This window comes from Artemia franciscana, chromosome 6, assembly GCF_032884065.1.
Source record: "Artemia franciscana chromosome 6, ASM3288406v1, whole genome shotgun sequence".
NCBI classification, from domain to species: Eukaryota; Metazoa; Arthropoda; class Branchiopoda; order Anostraca; family Artemiidae; genus Artemia; species Artemia franciscana.
Window position 1 is genome coordinate 28,946,851 of NC_088868.1, and position 21,741 is coordinate 28,968,591.

Here is a 21,741-nt window from a genome sequence, read left to right on the forward strand (position 1 = left end):
CTCAAAGAGAAAGCGACCGGGACACAAGGAATGTTCGATTAGCAATCACCATCAACAAAGCACCGGGACACAAATGACGACCGGGACACAGGGAGTATAAATGACGACCAGGACATAAGTAAAAAAAAAAACTAAAAAAACTAAAAAAAGGTAAAAACTACAAAAAAATTAAAAAGAAAAAAAAACTAAAAACTAATAAAAAACTAAAAAAGCTAAAAAACTAAAAAAAAACTAAAAAAGAAAAAAAAGGAAAAAACTGAAAAAATAAAGGAAAAAACAAAACTAAAAAAATAAAAATAGAAAAACTAAAAAGGTAAAAACTAAAAAAAAACTAAAAAGAAAAAGAAAAAAAAACTACAAAAAAAAGTAAAAACCAAAAAAAAACTAAAAAGAAAAAAAGGGGAAAAACACAAAAATTTATTTCATCATATACTAATTCAAAAACGAATGTATATACAGACCGGGACACCGGGACACAAATGACTACCGGGACACTGGGACACAAGGAATATAAATGACGACCGGGACACTCAAAGAGAAATTACAGACTGGGACACCGGGACAAAAATGACGACCGGGACACAGGGAATATAAATGACGACCGGGACACAGGGACACAACTACAATGGGGACGCCGGGGGGCACAGGGGGATATATAAATGACGACGGCGACACAGGGAATGGTCGATTAGCAATCACCATCAACAAAGCTCAAGGGCAATCATTAGAATCATGAGGTATAGATCTGAATACGGATTGTTTTCCCATGGACAATTATATGTTGCATGTTCAAGAGTCGGTAAACCTGACAATCTATTTATATGCACAGACAATGGGACAGCGAAGAATGTTGTATATTCGCAAGTTTTACGTAGTTAAAAACATATATATATATATATATATATATATATATATATATATATATATATATATATATATTCACAGGTGGGACACAGGGACACAACTACAATGGCGCATAACTAATATGGCGCGTAACGACTTACGCGCACGGGGGGCTTGGGGGGGGTAAAGTGCCACCACCAACTAGGTTTTGGGGTGGCGCGAAGCGCCACCCTAACAGCTAGTACCTTATATGTCTTTAGACTTCATATTAGCAAGCTCCTTTGCCGACTTTTCGTCCAAAGAGGGCCAACCCAGGTGTCAAAGAATTGACTTTATTTTACCGTTTTTGATAGCTTCAAAAACCTCTAGGGACAAGGCTGTATCCAGGGGGTGGGTTTTACCAGGTTTGAACCCCCCCCCCTGAAATTTGTGTCAGGCTCTTTTGCCTAACAACCTAACAAAGATAAATTTGAACAAAATTTTTGATGCGTTTTATAAGTTTTTTTTGTAAGTCTTCCACGCTTCGAATCCCCCCCCCCCCGAACAAAGTTGTGGATACACCCAGGTGTCTAGGTGTTCTTGAGATGTCAGAGAACGTATGATGAGAATAGTGTTTCAACTGTTTCTTTGATTAGCTCTTAAAATTCATTGAACTAATTAGTTCTATTGAAGTAAGGAACTAACTAGAATTTCCCAGCTCGAAAGTTTGATTCCCTTCTTGTTAATATTCCTATCGATCGACCGGAGACCTCTCTGCTCAATAAGCAGCTTCATATAGCGAAAAAAAGATTGAATACTCTTTCATATTTTAGAGGATAATAAAGCACCTAACAGAAGAATAGGTCAGGTGACAGGCATAAGAGAATGTATATTCTCTTTGAGAATCAGAAACCAGTTGACTCTAATTTAACAATAGATAAATACTCGACTCACATATCCATCACTCAAAGGCACATGATTGTATACAGGTTAGTAACTGGTTAGGAGTTACAGACACTTACTGATTATTTAGGTAGAGATTTTCCTATTTCATTTCCTCAGTATCAAGGAAACTTAGTGTTCAGATAGTAGTAGTAGTAATAATAGCGCTTCATATTATGAAATTTGACAACAGAAAATAAGGTTCTTTATTTTAAAAACAAATTATATACGGAGTTTTTCAATGAGCTTTTAATAATTCTGTAATCTCTGGAACAAATATTTTCTCTGCTAATAGTTTTAGTATTTACACTCGAATAGTTTCCTAGCTTTTCTGTTCTCGAAATTTTGTTAATACCCTCATATCCTGGGACCAGCAATTAACTGAAAATCGAAACGCGGGGAATTGCGTTTCCCTTGTTAGGAACAACAAGACTTAATTTGTCAGCAGTTCTCTATGAAAATTACTTCGTACTAATCCGAGGAAAAAAGAACAGGCTCTGAAAACTTGGTTGTACCAATTCAAAGGGCCTTATTTGTTATAATTTAACGTTTTACCTACCTGACCTGTTTATATTTCGCGACTTATAATGCCTACTTACTTAAACTTTTATGCAGACTTATGAGTTTAAATAAAGACTTATAAGTCTAGATAATGCATACTTTTAATTCAGACTTCGACTTTTTATCTATCTGAGCAGTCTATATTTTGTAACTGATAATGCCTACTTATATTAAATAAGAAAACTAGTTTTTTTTTAACTAAAAGTAAGGAGCGATATTAAAACTTAAAACGAACAGAAATTACTCCGAATTTAAATAAAGACTTATAAGTCTAGATAATGCATACTTTTAATTCAGACTTCGACTTTTTATCTATCTGAGCAGTCTATATTTTGTAACTGATAATGCCTACTTATATTAAATAAGAAAACTAGTTTTTTTTTTAACTGAAAGTAAGGAGCGATATTAAAACTTAAAACGAACAGAAATTACTCCGAATTTAAATAAAGGCTTATAAGTCTAGATAATGCATACTTTTAATTCAGACTTCGACTTTTTATCTATCTGAGCAGTCTATATTTTGTAACTGATAATGCCTACTTATATTAAATAAGAAAATTAGTTTTTTTAACTGAAAGTAAGGAGCGATATTAAAACTTAAAACGAACAAAAATTACTCCGTATATGAAATGGGTTGTCCCCTCCTCAACGTCTCGCTCTTTACGCTAAAGTTTTTATTTGTTTCAAAAAGTAGAATTGTGGCAAAGAGTCAAACTTTAGCGTAAAGAGCGAGGGATTGTGGAGTGGACAACCCATTTCATATACGGAGTAATTTCAGTTCGTTTTAAGTTTTAATATCGCTCCTTACTTTCAGTTAAAAAAACTAGTTTTTTTATTTAATTTCTGAACGTTTTTGAATTAATGCATTTTTGATTTTGGCTCTCCGCACATAAATTATTAATGAAATTTGCATATTAATTCTTTTTCTTGGCTAAATGGCTTTCTCTTAGTTTTGATCAAACAATTTTGAGAAATAAGCGGTGGGGAAGGAGGCCTAGTTGCCCTCCAATTTTTCGGTTACTTAAAAAGGCAACTATAACTTTTAATTTTTAACGGAAGGAAAGATCCTCCCACATAGCCCCCTCCCCTCAATCCCACACCCAAACCAAAAAAATCCCCATGAAAACGTCTGTATACTTCCCAATAACCATCACTGTATGTAAACACGGACAAAGTTTGTAACTTGCAGCCCCTCCACCAGGGACTGTGGGGGAGTGAGGCATCCCAAAGACATAGTTATCATGGTTCTCAACTATGCGGAACAAAATGGCTATCTCAAAATTTTGATCCGTTGACTTTGGGAAAAAAGAGCGTGGGAGGGGGCCTAGGTGCCCTCCAATTTTTTCGGTCACTTAAAAAGGGCACTAGAACTTTTTATTTCCGTTAGAATGAGCCTACTTGCGACATTCTAGACCACTTAATCGATACGATGACCCCTCGGGAAAAGAAAAAAAAAATCAAAAAACAAATAAACACGCACCCGTGATCTGTCTTCTGGCAAAAAATACGAAATTCCACATTTTTTTAGATAGGAGCTTGAAATTTATGCTATAGGTTTCTCTGATACGCTGAATGCGATGGTGTTATTTTCGTTAAGATTCTTTGACTTTTATGGGGTGTTTCCCCCTATTTTCCAAAATAAGGCAAATTTTCTCAGGTTCGTAAGTTTTGATGACAAAGATTAAATTTGATGAAACTCATATATTTAATATCAGCATGAAAATTCGATTCTTTTGATGTATCTTTTAGCATCAAAATTCCGTTTTTTAGAGTTTCGTTTACTACCACGTCTACCACGAACTGTTTGATAGACTTCTATGTATACTAATGAGTTAAAGCTCTGACTTACAAATCTATAAAATGCCAACTTTGACTTATGACTCTGACTTTTTGTTTACCTGACCAGTCTATAGTTTGTAATATATAATGCCTACTCATATAAATTTATTTGTATAGTTGGGATTAGACTTGTAAAACATATAAGTTTATACTTTCAAATATAAGTCTAGACTAATATTTGTTGAAGTATAATTCTACAGTTCAACCTTTAAAATACAAAAGACAAGAAAACATGTATATACATTTGAAAACTGAAAAATGTCCTACACAATATTTGCATGGCATTTGTACATATTAATATTCAGCAAGAAATTTAAATCATATTGGCTCTCTCTGATGAACGAAAAGAACTCAAACGATTTTTTCTCTGATGTTTTCATAAATCGACCTTGAAAAGGTTAAAGCAAACTTATCTGACGAATGTCATTGGTTTGCGTGCAATGCATCACCAAACAACATTTATCAACTTCAAGAGTATATCACTTCGGCAACAGAAAGATATCATCGGTGTAATTACAGAAGCTCCTCGTATTACAAGTAAGCATTAATTTTGCACCCACTGTATATTTAAAGACCTTAGAATATTGTAAACAAATAAGAACGCCATTTTAAGTGATTGCGGCGTTTGTTTGTGTGTGTGGGCAGGACATACTTGTTATTTAGAGGAGAAGAACGACAGAATTTCCATATAGCCAATCCGCGTTTCACTTTGGAAAAAGAAAAATAAATTAAGAATTTTGAATTCCTAAGTTCTTATGAAACTCTACAGATATATTTTGGTTTTGAGTTTTATTTTCAAGCTAAATCTACCCCTAAGACTTCAAAGCGCGCTTTCAGATCAGACCAGTGGCCGAACTGGCTTCCCGGGCATCTAGGGCATAGTCTTCATTACACCTGTCTCCCAAAATTTTCAGAATTTTGACAGAATTTTAACAGAATTTTAACAATTTTAACAGAATTTTCATTCATTAACAATGTTGTTTTCTTCCCACAGCACCGCCTTCCTTCTTATCACAAGACAACATCTTATAAAACAGGAACAGGCTGGAATACAAAATATTATAAAAAAATTCACAATTTGCTTATACTTACTACCAAATGCGCCCACTACTTTACTTTAATAAAAATAAAGTTTCAAAGATTAGATATGATTAAAACCGTTAAATTATTTATTTGAAACTAAATACCCCTAAAATTCTATGCCCGAGGCAAGTGCCTCCCCTGTACTCCCCCCTCCTAAAACCATGTCTGGATCAGACCCAATTGCTTAGATTTAGGGTTTATATTGAGTACATTATTTTGACAGCAAACCTGAACTTGGTATTCAATTGGATTAGACTTCCCAATTCGTAATATTGGAATCAACTGGGAAGAATAGCTGGTACTTGTGTGTTATTCAGAACACACTCAATAAGTAAAGTTAGGTTCTTTCCTGAAACAAACTACGATGCAGGTACATTTTATGAGAAAATCTGGTTTCATAGCCACACAGACAAAACTCAAAGACAAAAGGTTAGGTTAAGTTGGAATTCTAAGTTGTAATTTTAAAAATTTCCTAATAAAGTATTATATTTTTATCATATTTTGTTTTATTTCTTTATCTTTATCAAAGGTTTGGGCTATATATTTGCAAATTAGGGGAGGTGAGGTGCATTATATCAAATACCTAACTTAATCTAACCTAACCACCTCCATATATAAAATGTTTAATTAAAATATACCTGTACCGTAGTTTGTTTCACGAAAGAACCTAACTTCACTTATTGAGTGAGTTTTGAATAATACACAAGTACCGAATAGCTTTTGGAAGGGGGGGGGACTGGGAAAAATACCTAGAGACTGAAGAGTAATCCAGTAAGTAATTTGACAAAATAAAAATTAGTAACACAAGTTGGTTCATTTTTATGTAACTTATAACTGATGATCTGTATTTTAGAACTTTTTCTCCCCGTCAGTTTTTCTCCCGGGTCAATTGGATATTGAAATTGGTTCAGAATTTTCTCTCAAAATATTTTTGAAAACGAATTCTGCTTTATGTAGTTCAGAGGGTCAGAGAATTTTTGCGTGCAGCTCGTCATTTACACTACCTAGTGTCACTGCTGAGACAAGTAGCATTCAGCTTAATTGGTACAAAAAGGAAACAAATATCGAAAGAGGGGAAGGGGATTATATTCTTGATATTTTAGAATATCTGAATAGGGGACAATAACGAATGGTGGCGGTTGTGTTATCTCTCGCGCTCATGGCTAAATCTGAATTAGTTCCCCCCTGTCTGCCACAGAATTTCCAGGCCAAATTTTTACCAAATTTTCATTTATTAACACAATTATTTTCAATTTATTAACTAATTAATAAGCCATTTCTTAATTTTTTAATTTATTGTTTAAATAATTTAATTATCATTAATTATTTGAATTATTTTATTTTATTATTTTATAATTTTTGTGTTAATTAATTAATAATTAGTTCATTATTTTCATTTATCAACTGTGCTCTCTACTTTATTTTAATAAAAATAAAATTTCAAAAAATACAAAATGATTTAATAGTTAGATCATTTAATTGAAACTTTTTGTCCGTAAATATTCTTCGTCCGGGGCAAGCCCCCCCCTATTCCCCTCTCCTTAAAAACTGCCTCTGAAAATAGCAGTCGTTTTGTTCATGATACTTTTTTGTCAGGACTAACTCTAAAGCGTGAGATAAATCATCCATTGACTAATTAATTCATCATCTCATTGTTAATGCTCCATAGATTTATATCTTCGTTTCACTATAGTGTCAAAATCATTTTACTTCAATATGTTTTTGCATTGCAGACTAGTTCAGACTTAGGCCCCTTATTATAAACAGTAAATCTGTTTGGTTCCATAAAAACAGGTTTTTGTACCCAAAATTGACCAATTATACCTTCACCTACCTGGATTGCACTGAACACTTATTTCTAATGACAGATTTTTTAGCCAGGCTCCAACTTGCCAGTTCTCGCTTACCCGAAGAGGACTCGGGTCGACCCAACACATGATTGGGTATTCTGGATCATCTGTTAAGGCTACCTAAAATAGAAATAAGAAATATATATAAGGGTACATGTTTTAATCTGAACTCAACGATCTGAACCCCTGTTGTTGGGTTCTATTACTGGCGGAACATAGCAGAACCACACTGTCAGAATATGTAGGTTAACGGCGAAAATGATGTAGTCAAAGTCCCAGCTAGAGAAAAAATGTTAATATTCAAGCTGAGACCTCCGCAAGACCGTCCTTAGTGACGGAGGAAAAATAAAATAAAAAACAAAAAAAGATTAACATGAAACTTTAAAACCAAAAACGAAGGCAGAAAAGGCCCTTTCTCAAGCAAGGGTTGCCTTTTCCACTTTTGTTTGAGAAAGGGCATATGTTAATTTAGCCTCAATTTTTGAAGTCTGTCTTTTTATAATTCTTTTGTAGTGTTTATCTTTTTTCAGTTTTTATTTCTGTGCTATGGATGGCTGGCGTAGTTCTCGGCCGAAATATTTGCAACTTTTTGGTTTTTCACTGGCTGTGATGTACTTCATTTGTCTTTGTTACCTGTGTTGTCTCGTTTGGTCATGACAAAAAATAATCAGAATATCTTGCATTTCTTCTTTTTTCTTGCCAATGAGGTAATGTTAATTGCATCCAGTGGGCAATGCTAGCCACACCCATGACAAAGCTGAATCATCAATGGGTCAATCAAATCATTCTTCAATTTAAATATGTTTGTTGACACCATATCTCCCCAAGAAAGAATAAGCTGCTTCTCACTTCTCTTAAAATTTTTATTATGTCTCCATGGGAGTTTCGTGAAAACAACTGGTAGGCTATGGTTTGCTTAAGTACTTTTGAAACAACGGCCTTTCTCTCCGTGAGGAAAGGTTGTAAAAATAAAAAGAATGTATATGCTTTGAAAACTGTTTTAACCATGTGTAAATAAAAGATTTGAATATTTTCTTAAACAAAAATCCAACAACAGGAAATAATAACTAAACACTGGCTATTTCTTATACGATAAAGATATAAGTACGGTAAAGAAAAAGAAATAAACGGTAAAGAAATAAACAGAACCATAAAATACTTTAAAGAAGCAAGGGTACTTGTCTGTTAAACAAAATACACTCAAGAATTACGCTGTATACGATCTGGCGGAAACCGGCTCGCCTCTTTTGAATCGATTTTAGTTTGCTTATTTTGTCTGAGAAAAGCTACGATGTATGTATATTTTAATTTAATATTTAATATTAGCTGGGGCCTGGCGGCTTCGCCGCCGCACCCCAGTGCGGCACTTAGCAGGCTTCTATATATGGATTCTATTTGTCCCTTTTGTTCTATTGCAGTTTTTTCAGAGATACTTGATTATTAAAGCAAGTGCAACTTCTAACAATGATATCTACTAAGCTTCAAAGTTTAGTTTTCTTTTTTAAGGTTTTTGAATTCTTGTAATCCGTTATTTTTAATTTTTTTTTCTTTTTATTTTTTTTGTTTTTCTTTTTTTCTTTTTAGTTTTTTTATTTTATTTTTCTTCTTTATTTTATAGTTTTTTTTTCGGGACGTGCCCGGAAACACGTGTGCAAGGTGCTAATTTGTAACTGCGTAAAACTTGCGGATATACAACTGGTAATTCCTCTTATATACTCTGGTAATTCCTCGACACGCATTCTTTTTTACTTTCTCTTTCAGCCGCAAGCCTGGTTTCGCGTTTCTCTTGTAATACATCGATACGCTTTCTTTTGGTAATTTCTCTCTGAGCCGCAAGCCTAAGCCCCCCCCTAAGGCAACACGTATACAAGGTGCTAATTTTTAACTGCGTAAATCTTATATATACAATATTCTTCGCAGTCCCGTTGTCTGTGCATATAAATATATGGTCGGGCTCACCGACTCTAGAACATGCAATATATATTTGTCATGGGAAAAACAATCCGTATTAAGGTCTATACCGCATTTTTGTAATGATTACCCTTGAGCTTTGTTGATGGTGATTGCCAACACTAATTGAATGGGGATTACAATCTTTTAAATTTAAAAGACAGATCCGTTGAAATCATGGAAATGCAAGGAATAAGAGCAGCCTCACCCTCGGAAGGCCATGTCAAGATTGTTGGCTCTATTACGTTTTAGATTTTTTTTACGGCAAGTCGCGTGCCATTGCAAAGCTTTGGTGGGTTAATATTTCACAACAGTATTAGTATAACGCCTAATTTTAATAGTAGCACGTGTGGTGGAAACCCTGGAAGATCCAGGGAATTTAAAATTCTGATGGATAGTTAACCGCTTCCTTTGATTCATTTGTAAATGACTACCTCGACTCGAATCTTGGTCAGAATAATATTGTTGATTTCGTGGACGTCGTTGTTCTTGGCTGCCAGAATCGCTCGTTCACTTAGCCATTTATGATTTTTTATAATTGGTTAGAGTATTCGGAAATATCTTTTCAACCAAATCATTTTTGACGTCACTAAATTACAGAATTCAGGAGCCAGTTGTATACGTCCTGAAATTGAGACAACTGGGAGCTTTCCGTTTCCAATTTCAGCAATTGATCTGAAAATATTTCACCAGAGTGATCGTTTTGCAATCGGACACATATATTTATAGTTTATTTTAATGCATTTACGTGTGTCCTTAAATAAGAATTTTTCAGCCAAGCATTCATATCATCCGCATGTGTCGATCTAGGAATAATAGGTAAAGTTTGCTTGAAATCTGCCGCAAGCAATATTAATGTGCTGCCAAAGGGCTTAGAATTTCCTCACAAATCTTGCAAGGATCGCTCGAGAGCCTCGAGCAATTTCTGAGTGCCGTTGGGCACTCGTCCCAAACAATAAGTTTGCATTGCTGCAATACTTTACCCATCCCAGATGATTTGGAAATGTTTCACTTGGGAGTTTCTGTAGATTGAATATTCAGAGGCAATTTCAAAGCGAAATGAGCAGTTCTCCCACCAAGCAGCAACGTTAAGGCTACTCCGGACGACTCAAGGGCCAACGCTATGTCATTTTCGGATTGAATTAATGCCAGAAGCAATCTAATTAGAAAAGTTTTAATAGTATCTCCTGGCGCATCCAAGCGGAAAATTTATCCAACTTGGCTACCGACACAATGCATTATCTGATCATAAATGCCTTTTTGTTCAGACGTTAACTTAAAAATATTTATTTGTACATACGACAATAGATCAATTGTGTTGTAACTTTGTTCAGGATTTAATTCTACACAAGTAGAAATAGCAGGAGTACGATTAGGTGAAGGCATTCCCAAATGCTTGAGAAGTTTGTTTGCCATAGATAAGCACAAATCTTCAGTCATAGCGTAAGTGCAGTTATAAATTTCTGTTCCAAGGTCATATCTGACCTCTCTAGCCGTATTCGATGGAGTTTATCCTCAGACATTTGCTATTTGTATTTCTCCCATGACTCTGTAGGGACTATTTGCTTACTTGGGGGATGGGCCCTAAAGGTTTTCCCTGGCCATTGTGGGTTTTTAAACAGTAAAATAAAAATGCTCTGTATTATGTAACAGACACCTGCATCTTTTAGGAAACATTTCCTATTAAGTAAGAAACACCTGTGTCTTGAGGGAATCACCGTTAAACTTCTTCCTGATTTTAAATCATTAAAGAAGAAGGGAGTAGCACCTATGGGTCCGCTCAAATAGATTGAACCGTGACTACTTTTTTCCATAATTATTGTCGTAGTTTCCATAATTTTGTTCATAGAGTATAATATTATCATCATGTTTGGTAATTTTAATTAGGATTAACCTAGCTTCACTTCTTTGGTATGGTTCGCTTAACAGACAATTACCATAATAAACAGTAAAGAAACAAATAGAAATATACAAGTGAGCATCAGTGTTGCACATCCAGGTTGTAGAACTGAGCCCAGAGAACTTATATAGCTACAAACAAGGCCGTGACTTTTATCTTCATTTTTTACAATTTGTTTTATATTAAGACAGAACCCAAAATAACATTGAAAATAGATTTCGCAGGTTGGGAAAGACACATTTAATTTTAAAAATCAAATAGAATTGTTTGAATTATTAATTCTCACGCTAGTAGTGATTTTTTCAAGCAATTATCTTTAATTTCTGAAAACAAATATCTTTCCCTACCTATGAAATTCATGGCTCCAACTTTCTACTTTGATAGACGTCTGTTTGAAAGAGAGATAAAGCTGTCAATATAAGAACTCCTGCCATTTAGAACAATAAGAACTATTGATGTTCACTGAGGTATTGGATGCCAATGCGCGTTCACAGTCAGATCTAACTGTTACCAAGATCCAGACAAATCTAAAATTATCCAATTCTTGGCCCATTCACATTCATAATTAGACCTGACCAGCATCCAAAGCCAGCTAGAGCCAGAACCAGGTATCATTTTGTTTAAACTTCTACTACTACCAACAACTCAATGCAGCACCAAGCCGTATAAGGCCAAAACAGCTAAGCCCGCTCCTCCTACATCCCAGTCTTTTCAAATGCTTCCTTTTTGAACCCTTCCAAGATGTTTTCATTTCCCTTAAATCTTTCCTTACAATATTCTCCAATCCTATTTGGGGATAATCCACTGCTTGGCTAGAGGGCTGGCCGAAAAAGACGATCTTTGGCAATTCGTCATCCTTCATCTGCAGAACCTATCCTGGCCATCACAATATTTCTCTAATTATAGCCCTAGAAAGCGGGATCGAAAAGGCTAAGGAATTTACTCAATGTTTTCCAAATAGAAAGCTTTACGATTAATCTGTAGCTAAATGCAAAAACTGAATAGTGCACCGAGGGTTAAAATTTTCTTTTTGGACTAACCGAAACTAGTCAATCGAACTATTCTTAAAACTACCCTTTCGAAACGTTATATTCTCATCACTAACATTAGATAAATACCAAATATCGACACTATTAAACTTTGAATAAGATTCATAGATACTTAATTCATTTCAGTACAAATGCTAAAAACAAATACAGGACAGAAAAACTAGGACAAAGAATTACCCCAGAAAATAGAGCTCCCAGTATTATATACATATAGCCATCCCCAACACCTAGTTGGTGGGGGCGCTTCGCGCCCCCCCCAAGCCCCCCCGCGCGCGTAAGTCGTTACGCACCATAATAGTTACGCGCCATTGTAGTTGTGTCCCTATGTCCCACCTGTGAATATAGATATATATATATATATACATATATATATGGTTTTAACTACGTAAAACTTGCGAATATAAAACATTCTTTGCTGTCCCATTGTCTTTGCATATAAATAGATTGTCAGGTTTACCGACTCTTGAACATGCAAAATATAATGGTCCATGGGAAAACAATCTGTATTCAGATCTATACCTCATGATTCTAATGATTGCCCTTGAGCTTTGTTGATGGTGATTTCTAATCGACCATTCCCTGCCCCGGTGTCCCGGTCGTCATTTATATCCCCCTGTTTCCCCCGGTGTCCCCGTTGTAGTTGTGTCCCTGTGTCCCGGTCGTCATTTATATTCCCTGTGTCCCGGTCGTCATTTGTATCCCGGTGTCCCGGTCTGTATATACATTCGTTTTTTAGTTTTGTTTTTCTCCTTTATTTTTTTCCTTTTTTTTCTTTTTTAGTTTATTTAGATTTTTAGATTTTTTAGTTTTTTTATTAGTTTTTAGTTTTTTTTTCTTTTTAGTTTTTTTGTAGTTTTTATCTTCTTTTTAGTTTTGTTAGTTTTTTTTTTACTTATGTCCTGGTCGTCATTTATACTCCCTGTGTCCCGGTGCTTTGTTGATTGCTAATCGAACATTCCTTTTGTCCTGGTCGCTTTCTCTTTGAGTGTCGTCATTTATTTTTTTCTTTTTTAGTTCTTTTAGTTTTTACCTTTTTTAGTTTTTTTTAGTTTTTTAGATGAAAATTTTTTTTAGTTTTTTCCTTTTTTTCTTTTTAGTTTTTTATTGGTTTTTACCTTTATTTTAGCTTATTTTTCAGTTTTTTCCTTTTTTTAGTTTTTTTTTAGTTTTTAGTTTTTTTAGTTTTTTACCTTTTTTTAGTTTTTTTTAGTTTTTTTTAGTTTTTTAGCTTTTTTATTTTTTTTATTAGTTTTTAGTTTTTTTTGTAGTTTGCCTTTTTTTAGTTTTTTCAGTTTTTTTTTAGTTTTTTATTGGTTTTTACCTTTATTTTAGCTTATTTTTCAGTTCTTTAGCTTTTTTATTTTTTTTATTAGTTTTTATTTTTTTTTGTAGTTAGTTTTTTTAGTTTTTTACCTTTTTTTAGTTTTTTTAGTTTTTTTAGTTTTTTAGCTTTTTTTATTTTTTTTTTATTAGTTTTTAGTTTTTTTTGTAGTTTTTGCCTTTTTTTAGTTTTTTTAGTTTTTTAGCTTTTTTATTAGTTTTTAGTTTTTTTTGTAGTTTTTGCCTTTTTTTAGTTTTTTTAGTTTTTTAGCTTTTTTATTTTTTTTATTAGTTTTTAGTTTTTTTTGTAGTTTTTGCCTTTTTTTAGTTTTTTCAGTTTTGACGTCACCTGATCCAGTTTTTTCAGGTGACGTCACCTGATCCAAATAGATTGTCAGGTTTACCGACTCTTGAACATGCAACATATAATGGTCCATGGGAAAACAATCTGTATTCAGATCTATACCTCATGATTCTAATGATTGCCCTTGAGCTTTGTTGATGATGATTGCTAATCGACCATTCCCTGTCCCGGTGTCCCGGTCGTCATTTATATCCCCCTGTTTCCCCCGGTGTCCCCGTTGTATTTGTGTCCCTGTGTCCCGGTCGTCATTTATATTCCCTGTGTCCCGGTCGTCATTTGTATCCCGGTGTCCCGGTCTGTATATACATTCGTTTTTTAGTTTTGTTTTTCTCCTTTATATTTTTCCTTTTTTTCTTTTTTAGTTTATTTAGATTTTTAGATTTTTTAGTTTTTTTATTAGTTTTTAGTTTTTTTTCTTTTTAGTTTTTTTGTAGTTTATACCTTATTTTTAGTTTTGTTAGTTTTTTTTTTTACTTATGTCCTGGTCGTCATTTATACTCCCTGTGTCCCGGTGCTTTGTTGATTGCTAATTGAACATTCCTTTTGTCCTGGTCGCTTTCTCTTTGAGTGTCGTCATTTATTTTTATCTTTTTTAGTTCTTTTAGTTTTTACCTTTTTTAGTTTTTTTTAGTTTTTTAGATGAAAATTTTTTTTAGTTTTTTCCTTTTTTTCTTTTTAGTTTTTTATTGGTTTTTACCTTTATTTTAGCTTATTTTTCAGTTTTTTCCTTTTTTTAGTTTTTTTTTTATTTTTTATTTTTTTTAGTTTTTTACCTTTTTTTAGTTTTTTTAGTTTTTTTAGTTTTTTAGCTTTTTTACTTTTTTTATTAGTTTTTAGTTTTTTTTGTAGTTTTTGCCTTTTTTTAGTTTTTTCAGTTTTTTTTTAGTTTTTTATTGGTTTTTACCTTTATTTTAGCTTATTTTTCAGTTTTTTCCTTTTTTTTTAGTTTTTTTTAGTTTTTAGTTTTTTTAGTTTTTTACCTTTTTTTAGTTTTTTTAGTTTTTTTAGTTTTTTAGCTTTTTTTTTTTTTTATTAGTTTTTATTTTTTTTGTAGTTTTTGCCTTTTTTTAGTTTTTTTAGTTTTTTAGCTTTTTTATTAGTTTTTAGTTTTTTTTTGTAGTTTTTGCCTTTTTTTAGTTTTTTTAGTTTTTTAGCTTTTTTATTTTTTTATTAGTTTTTCGTTTTTTTTGTAGTTAGTTTTTTTAGTTTTTTACCTTTTTTTAGTTTTTTTTAGTTTTTTTAGTTTTTTAGCTTTTTTATTTTTTTTATTAGTTTTTAGTTTTTTTGTAGTTTTTGCCTTTTTTTAGTTTTTTTAGTTTTTTAGCTTTTTTATTAGTTTTTAGTTTTTTTTGTAGTTTTTGCCTTTTTTTAGTTTTTTTAGTTTTTTAGCTTTTTTATTTTTTTTATTAGTTTTTAGTTTTTTTTGTAGTTTTTGCCTTTTTTTAGTTTTTTCAGTTTTGACGTCACCTGATCCAGTTTTTTCAGGTGACGTCACCTGATCCACGATCCACAGATCCACAGACAACTTATTTTTATATATATAGATATATAGTACTGTTAGCCTTGAGGCTTCACTGCCGGGCCGCGGCAATCAGCAGTCGACAGGCTCGCCTCACCTCTTCTTGACGTCATTAAGTCACCACAGGTTCGTTACAACCACCCTGGGTAAAATATATATTGTTCCTTAAAGTCCTATTTAGATCATTCTTAGACCTATTTAGGTCGTTCTTGTGACCTGGAATATCAAAGATGTTGATATATATTATAATCATTAATCATATATTAATTTTTAAATTAGAAAATATAACTTTAACAATAGGACGTTTTGTTGGCAGTTGTCAAGGCTTCCTTCCACACTTCACTTTATGTTCATCATTAGTTTTCGGGGTGTAGCAGAACTTTTAGACTACATTGTTTTTTAACACGAGAAAATGCCCCGTATAACATCCTATGATTAAAAACAGGATAAACTAACGTGGACACCAACGAATTCAAAAGTTTGGCCTTGCTACTTATATATAGTCATGGCAAATAAGGCTCGGAATGGAAATTTATGTCGTTGAACATTACATCCAAATTGGCCTTTACTAGAGTCCACTGTAACTCGAGATATATGAACTTCTTTTCCTGAATTTTCCTCAGCAATTTTGTTCTCTTCATTTTCATTTTTGGTACCCTCTAATTCTCGTTTTCCATATCTTCTAATCCCCCGCGTCTTTGCTCCTCCTTTTCATTTTTGAGACGTTTTGATACTCGCTGTTTTCCACTTTTGTCTTTCTTCTTCAATTAGTTTTTGATTACTTTAGACAATTTAGCAATGCCCTTTAATATCTATATTTAAACAAATATTATATTTATATTGACTAAAATATTTATTTCTTATATATTTTCATATTTATATTCATTTATGCATAATATATTAATAAAAATATATACTTGTGAATGATTAGAATATGCATGCACTTAATAGTTCATATGCATAACTGAGGGATATTCATGTTTTCCTTCGGTAATACTTCTTTCTTCCGCCTCAAAAGAGTATACTAGATTCCTAATTCATATCAAATATACCTGATTAATATTTATATATATATATATATATATATATATATATATATATATATATATATATATACTAGCTGTTGGGGTGGCGCTTCGCGCCACCCCAACACCTAGTTGGTGGGGGCGCTTCGCGCCCCCCCCCAAGCCCCCCCGCGCGCGTAAGTCGTTACGCGCCATAATAGTTACGCGCCATTGTAGTTGTGTCCCTATGTCCCACCTGTGAATATAGATATATATATATATATATATATATATATATATATATATATATATATATATATATATATATATATATATATATATATATATATATATATATATATGGTTTTAACTACGTAAAACTTGCGAATATACAACATTCTTTGCTGTCCCATTGTCTTTGCATATAAATAGATTGTCAGGTTTACCGACTCTTGAACATGCAACATATAATGGTCCATGGGAAAACAATCTGTATTCAGATCTATACCTCATGATTCTAATGATTGCCCTTGAGCTTTGTTGATGGTGATTGCTAATCGACCATTCCCTGCCCCGGTGTCCCGGTCGTCATTTATATCCCCCTGTTTCCCCCGGTGTCCCCGTTGTAGTTGTGTCCCTGTGTCCCGGTCGTCATTTATATTCCCTGTGTCCCGGTCGTCATTTGTATCCCGGTGTCCCGGTCTGTATATACATTCGTTTTTTAGTTTTGTTTTTCTCTTTTATTTTTTTCCTTTTTTTTTCTTTTTTAGTTTATTTAGATTTTTAGATTTTTTAGTTTTTTTATTAGTTTTTAGTTTTTTTTTCTTTTTAGTTTTTTTGTAGTTTTTACCTTCTTTTTAGTTTTGTTAGTTTTTTTTTTTTACTTATGTCCTGGTCGTCATTTATACTCCCTGTGTCCCGGTGCTTTGTTGATTGCTAATCGAACATTCCTTTTGTCCTGGTCGCTTTCTCTTTGAGTGTCGTCATTTATTTTTTTCTTTTTTAGTTCTTTTAGTTTTTACCTTTTTTAGTTTTTTTTTAGTTTTTTAGATGAAAATTTTTTTTAGTTTTTTCATTTTTTTCTTTTTAGTTTTTTATTGGTTTTTACCTTTATTTTAGCTTATTTTTCAGTTTTTTCCTTTTTTTTAGTTTTTTTTATTTTTATTTTTTTAGTTTTTTACCTTTTTTTAGTTTTTTTAGTTTTTTTAGTTTTTTAGCTTTCTTACTTTTTTTATTAGTTTTTAGTTTTTTTTGTAGTTTTTGCCTTTTTTTAGTTTTTTCAGTTTTTTTTTAGTTTTTTATTGGTTTTTACCTTTATTTTAGCTTATTTTTCAGTTTTTTCCTTTTTTTTTAGTTTTTTTTAGTTTTTAGTTTTTTTAGTTTTTTACCTTTTTTTAGTTTTTTTATTTTTTTTAGTTTTTTAGCTTTTTTATTTTTTTTATTAGTTTTTAGTTTTTTTTGTAGTTTTTGCCTTTTTTTAGTTTTTTTAGTTTTTTAGCTTTTTTATTAGTTTTTAGTTTTTTTTGTAGTTTTTGCCTTTTTTTAGATTTTTTAGTTTTTTAGCTTTTTTATTTTTTTATTAGTTTTTAGTTTTTTTTGTAGTTAGTTTTTTTAGTTTTTTACCTTTTTTTTAGTTTTTTTAGTTTTTTTTAGTTTTTTAGCTTTTTTATTTTTTTTATTAGTTTTTAGTTTTTTTTTGTAGTTTTTGCCTTTTTTTAGTTTTTTTAGTTTTTTAGCTTTTTTATTAGTTTTCAGTTTTTTTTGTAGTTTTTGCCTTTTTTTAGTTTTTTTAGTTTTTTAGCTTTTTTATTTTTTTTTATTAGTTTTTAGTTTTTTTTGTAGTTTTTGCCTTTTTTTAGTTTTTTCAGTTTTGACGTCACCTGATCCAGTTTTTTCAGGTGACGTCACCTGATCCAAATAGATTGTCAGGTTTACCGACTCTTGAACATGCAACATATAATGGTCCATGGGAAAACAATCTGTATTCAGATCTATACCTCATGATTCTAATGATTGCCCTTGAGCTTTGTTGATGGTGATTGCTAATCGACCATTCCCTGTCCCGGTGTCCCGGTCGTCATTTATATCCCCTTGTTTCCCCCGGTGTCCCCGTTGTAGTTGTGTCCCTGTGTCCCGGTCGTCATTTATATTCCCTGTGTCCCGGTCGTCATTTGTATCCCGGTGTCCGGTCTGTATATACATTCGTTTTTTAGTTTTGTTTTTCTCCTTTATTTTTTTCCTTTTTTTTTCTTTTTTAGTTTATTTAGATTTTTAGATTTTTTAGTTTTTTTATTAGTTTTTAGTTTTTTTTTCTTTTTAGTTTTTTTGTAGTTTTTACCTTCTTTTTAGTTTTGTTAGTTTTTTTTTTACTTATGTCCTGGTCGTCATTTATACTCCCTGTGTCCCGGTGCTTTGTTGATTGCTAATCGAACATTCCTTTTGTCCTGGTCGCTTTCTCTTTGAGTGTCGTCATTTATTTTTTTCTTTTTTAGTTCTTTTAATTTTTACCTTTTTTAGTTTTTTTTAGTTTTTTAGATGAAAATTTTTTTTAGTTTTTTCCTTTTTTTCTTTTCAGTTTTTTATTGGTTTTTACCTTTATTTTAGCTTATTTTTCAGTTTTTTCCTTTTTTTAGTTTTTTTTTATTTTTTTTAGTTTTTTACCTTTTTTTATTTTTTTTAGTTTTTTTAGTTTTTTAGCTTTTTTACTTTTTTTATTAGTTTTTAGTTTTTTTTTGTAGTTTTTGCCTTTTTTTAGTTTTTTCAGTTTTTTTTTAGTTTTTTATTGGTTTTTACCTTTATTTTAGCTTATTTTTCAGTTTTTTCTTTTTTTTAGTTTTTTTTAGTTTTTAGTTTTTTTAGTTTTTTAACTTTTTTTAGTTTTTTTAGTTTTTTTAGTTTTTTAGCTTTTTTATTTTTTTTTATTAGTTTTTAGTTTTTTTTTGTAGTTTTTGCCTTTTTTTAGTTTTTTTAGTTTTTTAGCTTTTTTATTAGTTTTTAGTTTTTTTTGTAGTTTTTGCCTTTTTTTAGTTTTTTAGTTTTTTAGCTTTTTTATTTTTTTTTATTAGTTTTTAGTTTTTTTTGTAGTTAGTTTTTTTAGTTTTTTACCTTTTTTTAGTTTTTTTAGTTTTTTTAGTTTTTTAGCTTTTTTATTTTTTTTATTAGTTTTTAGTTTTTTTGTAGTTTTTGCCTTTTTTAGTTTTTTTAGTTTTTTAGCTTTTTTATTAGTTTTTAGTTTTTTTTTGTAGTTTTTGCCTTTTTTTAGTTTTTTTAGTTTTTTAGCTTTTTTATTTTTTTTATTAGTTTTTAGTTTTTTTTGTAGTTTTTTCCTTTTTTTAGTTTTTTCAGTTTTGACTTCACCTGATCCAGTTTTTTCAGGTGACGTCACCTGATCCACGATCCACAGATCCACAGACAACTTATTTTTATATATATAGATATATATTGACTAAAATAATTATTTATTATGTATTTTTATGGATATATATATTCGCCCAATATAATATATATTAGCGTAAAATATTTATTTATAAATGATTAGTATTTGCATGCACTCAATAATTTTTATTTATAACCGAGGGATATTTACGTTTTTCCTTCAGTAATGCTCCTTTCTTTCATTAGATAAGAATGCCCTACACTCTAAATTCATATTAATAGCTAAATATAACTAAGTAATACGTGCATGTGAGTAAACATTATATTTAAATTAAAAATATTTTGCATTAGTATAAATCACGTATGTATAACTGATTACTGTTTATAATTTACTTAATAATTCAGATGTATAACTGAGAGTTATTTATGTTTTTCTTTCAGTAATGCTCCTTTCTTCCATCAGAAAGGAGTACCCTACATTCTAAATGCATATCAAATGTAACTAATAAATGCTTGCATGTCTATCAATATTATCTTTAAATTGTATATATTTTTTATCAATATAAATTAAATAATAATAACTGATTACTATTTAAATGCACTTAATAATTGAAATGCATAGCCGAGGGATATTTACGTATTTCCTTCAGTTATGTTCCTTTCTTCCACACCAAAACTGTCCTGCGTTCCAAATTCATATGGAATAGATGAGATTTACGTGATAGGGCGGAGATAAAACGTCAGTAAGTTAATTAGTTTCCAAAAACAGTTCAAGTTCGGTAGATGATTTATTAGGACTGATGTAGTAAACATTGTGTCAGATTTTGAAGATTCATTTTCGTTATAAATGACGAATCAAATTTCGTTATAAATGACGAATTGAATAAATGACGAATTGAATTGAATGACGAATTAAATTTTTGTTTAATTGAATTGATTTTTCTGATCCTTTTTCACCTCTTCTGCCAGATCTCTAGTAAAGAGCGATAGCCACCGATGCATATAGAGTGTTTATCTTTCTTTTCAGTGCTCTCTTATAGAACGGATGGTTGTAAAAAGTTCAGTAGGGGCTTATTGGATTGTGAAATTTGAGTTTTTCAACCCTTTTTGAGGGCTTAGGCCAATCGAGGACAATATGACTCCTTTTTAAGACCCATATACCCCAAGCTGCCCTCGGAACCTAAGAAGACGTCAGATCTAAATAGCAAGATAGCCATTTTAATAAAAACGGCCAAAAGTTCCAATAAATACACCATTTGAGCTAAAGACTAATTGTAACCCCAGGCTTAAGAACCCCCAAACTATGGTAATAGCTCAAATAGTACAAATGCTGCATAATTAAATTTTATAAGAGATGAACATGCTACGCTTGGCTGAAATCAGACTAATACAAGGTTTAATTTAATATAAAAGTTGAAGAGTTTGAAATGAGCCCTTTGGTCAATTTTTCTCTAAAATTCCCCATCCTTCAATCTACTACATATAATTGATAGATTCAGTATGTGAACTCGTTTCCCATATTTTCTCTCCATTTACTACCCTTTTCAATGGACTAATAGCTAATGATGAGAGAAGAATAAAATCCTTTATATGCACCTACTTTTGCCTCATCTACGGTTTCGTCTTTTAAAATTCAAGTGACAAATGGAAACCCTAAATTTTCTTCTGCATTCAACTTCTGAAGAATAAACTTATGGACCGCCTCCTAAGCTCCTCCCTAGATACTCATCTATCTATAACCTCCCATGTTCTATTTTGATGCTCCTTAACGAATTTTCTTCAGCATAGCTAATTTCTCGTGTTTATATTGCCACCCCTTAATATAAAATTAAATATCAGTTTCGACTGGCTCAGGTAAAACATCATAAAATCCTAATCACAGAGTCACGGGTTCACTCCAAACATCAGATATTTTTGAGACTGAATTCATTTCTGTTTAAAACCCTGTTTGTAGAGAAAAAATTACTATAGACTATTTGAAAAATTAAACTATTCAAACTTTTTGATATTAGCAAAATTCATGGCTAGTGTGTCGATTTGTATCTTCCAGGGCAGTTCTTTTGAGGGATCACGTGAGAGGGGCATGGACACTTAAAATTTTAGTTTGATATACAAAAAAATTTCAAACTTTCACAGAAAATTTAATTCTACTTCATGCCGATC

The 21,741-nt window shown here is 31.6% G+C and overlaps 1 protein-coding gene across 1 annotated transcript in view; it reads right to left on the reverse strand.

Annotated features, from left to right (window-relative positions):
* The window catches only part of LOC136028282 (uncharacterized), a 77,326-nt gene that overhangs the window by 16,415 nt on the left and 39,170 nt on the right, over positions 1–21,741 (reverse strand). The window contains exon 5 of the mRNA XM_065706028.1: positions 7,082–7,217. Coding sequence (XP_065562100.1) covers positions 7,082–7,217 — 136 coding nt within the window. The remainder of the gene's footprint in view (positions 1–7,081; positions 7,218–21,741) is intronic.